Raw genomic sequence first — 6,745 nt, 5'->3', positions numbered from 1 at the left:
TGGTCACAAGACAGATTAAAAATAAATAAATTTATATATATATATGTGTGTGTGTGTTATTATTTTTATTAATTTATTTAATATGCATTATCAACAGTCCATGGCTGCCCCAAAATTAGGTGCAGTGCTAAGTTTCATCTTCAGTACTACTACTACTACTACTAGAACTAACAACAATGATAATGGAAAAATGTAAATATTATTTTTTTGAAGAGAGAATATCTAGCTACAGTTACATTTAATCGGTAAACCTGAGCCATATTCAAATAATAATAATACTAATAACACAATTATTACATTTAAAAAGTGTAACTAAAAATCTAGATTTTTAGAGATAATATAGAGATAATATCAATACAGTAGTGACACTACAGAGAGAACATCTAGCTACATTGCATTTAATCTGTAGTCCCTAAACTGGATAAAAAAATAATAATAATTAAATAATAATAATAATCCATTTAAAAAGTGTCATTGAAAAAATATATTTCTTAATTCAGAGATAATTCAGAGAAAATATTAATACCGTAATGTGAAGCAAAACATCAGGATACTTTCATATTGATTTGGACCTGAACATGCATATGCAGTTTTAGATCAAACGCGCCATAGTATGTATTTCCCATGCTCTGGCTAGTGGGTGACAGGCTTTGGGAAACCGAGGCCAGTTGTAGGTTTTAAGGAAGCCTCTGTGGCTGAGACCTAGAGTCACATTTAAAGAGGAAGTAGACTAGAAACGGATACAACATCAAACTCAACCACTGACCAGGAAGCTTCAGTTCTTTTAATACATTAAAAATCTCAACACAGATGAGCCTCGTCAACTGGAAGCTGGTAGTAGTTCTACTCATGCAGAAAAAAAATGTAGTTTGACCACAAATGCTGTGTCCTTGCTGTGAATAACGGAGCATGTGATATAATCATATCAGATGGGATGCACATATGGGATCTCCCTCAGACAGCTGCACACGCTGTGAGGTTAATCACAGTACCGCGGAGCGTCACGCAATCACTAGTCAATGATCCTAAAAGTTTGGTTTAATTCTCTGTCCTGAGCAGGATGTGAGGAGCAAGAGCTTAACCATTCTCTGAGTTGACGGTCTCATATGAAGAGCAGGAAATTACAGCCTTGTCTACGCTCTGAATGAGGCATTCTGGGAGGTGGGGGGAGGAGGAAGTTGGGTAAGATGCCAGAAGCCAAGTCTGAAGATAACAGTGAGCAGCAGGCCAGCTTTACATCCTACAGCCACCCCGGGAGACGTGCGGCATGAACAGCCCTTCTGTGCTGACCAACAGGCTTCTGGCACAGAGGATCCGACTCACTTCAGCGAGACCGCGGGAGTATCATTTACCCTCGCTCTCTCAAAAACACCCACATATGTCACTTTATTTGGTTACCGTGTAGGGAACCACTACCTTTGTGAAGCTGAAATGTTTCTGCCGTTTTTTACAGTGTGTTTGATGATGTTGTTGTATTATTTTAGGCAACAGTGCATGCTGGGTGAGATCAATAGCAATTTCATCACTGTCTCCATGGGTTTGGCTTGACTGGAACAATGTGTCCTAACCAGACGGGATGAGATAAAGAGAAAACGGCGATCTCTTCCGTGTAAATCTGTTTTTATCGTAGCCAGCCATGACTGAGACGAGGGTTAAGCAAAAGAGATAAGATGGGATTATTTTCAGCTACTTCTATTTCTATTCCTGCCAGGGTTATGTGCCATTCAGAACTGAATGGATGGATGGATGGAATATTTAATTTATATAAATAGCCATATTTTATTGTATTTAATACATTTCACAACATATTTTTAGTGTTGTTATTGTTAAATCTAGTTCTAGTTCTATATCGCGATTAATCGCATCCAAAATAAAAGTTTTTGTTTACATAATATATGTGTGTTTATTTGTTATGTATTATAAATACACACACATGCATGTATATATTTAAGAAAAATGTTGAGTTTATATATTAAATATTTATAATATAAATTATATGAATATAAATATATACACATGTAAATATTTTCAAAATATATACTGTATGTTTGTGTCTTTATATATAGTATACATAATAAATATACACAGCACACACACATGTATTATATAAACACAAACTTTTATTTTGGATGCGATTAATCGTTGCCCAGAACTAGCTAAAACTATAGAGTAGTAGTTTTTGTTAAATGAAATAAAGCTGAAATGAAACAAAATTTGCAAAAAATAAATCTAATTTAAAATTATATAAATAATACTAAAATGACACTACACAATTTTAATTTTAAAGACCAAGGCGGAATAACATTAAATTTCCCAGATTACCAGTTGAATTTCACAAAATTATAATTTAGGTGGTAAATTCCACTTCAAATTCCAATACAGCTTCCTGTAAGGTGTCACCAGTTAAATTCAACTTATGAATTGAAAAATAGCCAGTTCTTAAATTCAGAATTTTGGCCAACCCTGATTTCTGCAGTGTCCCCTGTGAAATATCAAATATTACCAGATAGGGCTGTGTATCACCAGCAAAGTCACGATACGATACGTATCACGATACAGATGCCACGATACGATATGTATCACGATACGGGCCTGCACTGAATTTCACCTCAGCAGAATTTAGAAAAACAGCTGTTTATTACACACTGCATACTATAGTGCCATTTCTAACTATTGGCAGAGCAGGCAGTTGACCTCTGCATTATGAAGGGCCTCCATAACTGTACCACAGTACAATATAGGTAATGGCATATGTTTCATGTTTACATTGGGCACTCCCCACCAGGTACAATATTCTGATTGTTTGCATCTTGTTTTTAAGCCCATAAATAATAATGTACTTGTTCTAATACATTTATATTTTAATGTACTCAGTCTAATATACGTCGTTTTGCGTGGCGGTGTGCACAACATTTTTTGTAACTTTCAGCGCAGCTCTGCTTCTGAAGATGCACGAGTTCAAAGCGACTCTAGCCGAACATGCACGTCTGTGCCAGCATTTGTGTGAAACAAGCAGTTTGGTGTTAAGTGCAGTCACACACGCGGATCACGTTGCGGCCAAACTCAGACATTCAGGAACAAACTTTTTAGCGCTGCCCCGCAGTTTTATCAACTAAATAGCTTAATCGCTCAAGAGCTACATTATCTTTCTCAACAAGGAGCTGGTAGCATCATTGTTTCTAAAGGAATTAAAGCCACAGCTTTACTGTTAATAGAGAAACGCGGCAAAACGGTGGTAATTCATACATGCACAGCCTCTCTCTCTCTCTGTGTCGTAAATTAACAGTTGATGAATTACACTTTTCTGAGAATAGATTATTGAAGTGGAGATCACTAAACTGCAAGCTAGCTACTGTTTTCAGAAAGCAAGCGCGTTTATCCACAGTGGAGAGAGCGTGTGCACGGGGTTGCCAGGTTGAAAAGATAAGTAACACATTTAGCAGATATTTCCGTATTGTGTAAGTGTAAAGCTCTGTTTTAGGGTTTACGTCTCTTTATATCAGGCAACCCAGTTGTGTTCCTCTGCGGCCAGATTAAACCTTGTTGTAGCCTATATATGCTCTATTCATTCTTTTTTAGAAACCTAGCACTGTTCTACTCAATTTTAAATGTTGTAAAATTTGAAAAAAACTAATTTGGTCCACTGCTGCACACGTGCCAAAATATCGATACAGGGGCAGATGTATCGATACTCGTATCGTCAAATCTCTGTGACGATACATCGTCGTATCGATATATTGAACACAGCACTACTACCAGATATATGAAACATTTTCGGATTGGCTGTTATTGTGTCACGTTGCACAGCAGTTTCGGTGAAGACTGACACATTGCTTGCTGTTGGAAACCTATTTATTCTTCTGGTAGCAGTGCAGAGAGTCACAGTCGTACCTGTTTGCGTGCCTGGCTGAGTCCATGCAGTCTCTGCTGTAGCTCGCTTCTGTAGTTTTGGGCTGCTTCAATGCTCTCCTTTGCCTCCTGCAGCAACGCCTCTGCCTCTATTGACATCCTTGCTGACCTCTGCAAAAGCACAAATATCAAGGTAAAGTAAAGTGTAGGAAAACATTTCCACTGATAGAGATAACCTTTACTTTGACTGGATTTATCATTTATGGGATTAGAAAGCATTTGAGAGAAAGGCTGAAACGAAAACGCCCATTTCGGAAAATGTTTTGCTAACAAAGCTAAAATAATAATAACAGGAGTATGAAATTCCACAAAGGCCAAAAAACAGAGGCTGTTCTTCATGCTCATAAAAATTGGACTTTGAGCTTTGTAACTTTGCAGATCTTTTTTATGCTCAAACAGCAACATTACAGACTAACTAAAGTTGAAAAAGTGATAATAGGACCCCTTCAACAGCAACTTTATGAAACCATCAGGCCATCGTTTCCATGTCATGTGGATGTGAGGAAGCGTGTTTTGAATCATAACAACGCATTCACATCCTTATCTGTTGAAGAGGATGATGCAGTCGAGTATAGTTATGACTAAAAGGCTCAGACACTATAACCTTGAGAAACCACATCCATGTCAACTGTGCAAAATCACAGGAGTCATGGAAATGAATCACAAGACCTGATGAGATGTGTGTGCTATAAACTCACACTATGCGTCCAAACAAACTTTACGGTATTTTGGTGCAAATTCATCTGTCACCAGCAAATATGGCTAATAATTCTTTAAAAATATTTTACCTAGTGTTTGCTCTGTCACACCAAGGGCGATAACGAACCACAACTATAATGATAAAACGCATACAGTATAAAAAAAGGTACAAAAGCTGTCACTGGGGCAGTACCTTTTCAAAAGGTACATGTTTGTACCTAAAGGGTTGATGCTGGCAACTTAAAGGTACATATTAGCACCTAAAAGGTACAAAAGTGTACCTTTTGAAAAGGTACAAAAGTGTACCTTTTGAAAAGGTATCGCCCCAGTGACAGCTTTAGTACCTTTTTTTTCTGTGTATGATCCATGTTTTTTAAACATTTTTTTAACGATTTTTCCATCTAATGAATCGGAAGCTTGAGCATTTAAAGAGGCAGACGTCATAACTGCAGCACACGCTTATAATAAACACAACGTTGTCATGCTTTGGTGTGGATGCTAATACATATAATTTGTTATAGCCTAGTTGTTATTCTTGGTCTGAATAGGTCTTTAGGCTGGGTAAATCACATTTCTGCTGTTGTTTCTGCATTTAAGAGGTTCATTTTCTGATTTAGCAAACTCAGCTAATAATTTTGCAGCTCGTGCTAATATTAATAAGTTAACATTTTTGTTCACTCTTGTACAATAAATAAATCTACTATATTGGGTCACCACTTGATGTAAAATCTGGATCTTGACGCAAAAACATATTTGCATTAAAAAGTATTATGTTAATAAACAGCTCTCACGTCTTTACTGATCCGTGGATCTGTTTGAAGGCTAGCATGCTACAATGAAACCACTTCCGTTTAAGATGTAGTGAAAGCAACTGCACTTTCCTTATATGTGCCCATGTGGCTTAAATTCACAAGCATGACTGAACCTACTCATAGACACTACCCTGAACTAAAACTTCAACTCAACTTCTGTACAATAGTGCCTGTGTAACACTGGTGTCATTGTGCAGGAGAGAACAGCTGCCTATTTGTTTATGCGTGTAAGTGAACACAAATACCGGACAGGTGGATTGGCAGCAAGCTATTCAGTTTACCTTTGTTTAACACAAAGATGCTGACCTTAGTGCACCAGAGCAGAGAATGAACCTGTGCTTAATTCTCAAAAACACCCTTTCATCTATACACCTGTGAGAGAGAAACCTAAATAACAAAATGTGACCTGCACCAACAAGCCTGTAAGTTTCCACAATCATCTACCTTATGATCAATGCCTAAAAAATGTTATGAGTTGCAGCAGGGGCAGATTTATAACATTTTGACATGTCATAATCAAGGCAAAGGGAGGGGTTCTCCAAAATCACAGTCTAATCCTCTGATTTAGCAGCAGGGATCTCATCCAGACTGGGGTTTGTAATCTAGGCAAAGAGCATTAAGACAAGCAATTACTTTATCTATTGCTCTTCCAGAATCCTTTCCCACAAGTGAATTCATCAGGGAGAACAGCAGAGGACTGGCTAACTGTCAGAGGCACACGAATGACCTAGATTCAAAGGCAACAAAAAAATATGCTGCCAAAAGACAATGTTGGGAATTCCAGTGTGAGATGTCTCTGTGTCCTGCTTCACAATCTGTGACCGTTCACTGATAATGGCCATGGTTTAAAGGGCCCTTCTATTAAGATGAAACACATAAGATGCATTTACACAAACAAAAGGGTTTATAAACTATCAGAGGTCTTTTGCATTCTGCTGCCCATCAGCTTTACAGTTATGGTCTTACATAAAAAAAACATGTATTCCTCTTTTGGTCCAATCCAAGCATAACAGAAGAGTTATTTAAAGTGCAGTAACTCTCTATGGGCCATACTGATGCATCGTGCACACTCAACCTATCTTCATCCATTTAGTAGTCTCATAGGGAGTAAATTGGAGCTTGAGTTGAGCCTTATCCTTGAGCTCCTCCTTTGCGTACAGCCAGTCAAATACCTTTTATGAAGTAACATGAACATCATATTTATTCTTTAGGCAAATGTAAATGATCACTCCTGTGCATTTCACTTACAGCCTACATGACTAACAGTGCTTGATGCTGGGATATTGCTCCTAAATATTTCCTCTTGCAAAGCTGGCTGTGAGAAA

The 6,745-nt window shown here is 37.6% G+C and overlaps 1 protein-coding gene across 1 annotated transcript in view; it reads right to left on the bottom strand.

Annotated features, from left to right (window-relative positions):
* Positions 1–4,016, bottom strand: part of LOC107601262 (cytokine receptor-like factor 3) — a 16,605-nt gene extending 12,589 nt beyond the window's left edge. Inside the window, exon 1 of the mRNA XM_016293384.1 lies at positions 3,892–4,016. Within this exon, the coding sequence (XP_016148870.1) occupies positions 3,892–4,008 (117 nt within the window). The 5' untranslated portion in view covers positions 4,009–4,016. The remainder of the gene's footprint in view (positions 1–3,891) is intronic.
* Between the last annotated feature and the right edge of the window lie 2,729 nt (positions 4,017–6,745).

The sequence above is a fragment of the Sinocyclocheilus grahami genome, unplaced genomic scaffold (assembly GCF_001515645.1).
Source record: "Sinocyclocheilus grahami isolate Dianchi unplaced genomic scaffold, SAMN03320097.WGS_v1.1 scaffold302.1, whole genome shotgun sequence".
Classification (NCBI taxonomy): domain Eukaryota; kingdom Metazoa; phylum Chordata; class Actinopteri; order Cypriniformes; family Cyprinidae; genus Sinocyclocheilus; species Sinocyclocheilus grahami.
This window is presented reverse-complemented; position numbering and strand designations above follow the sequence as displayed.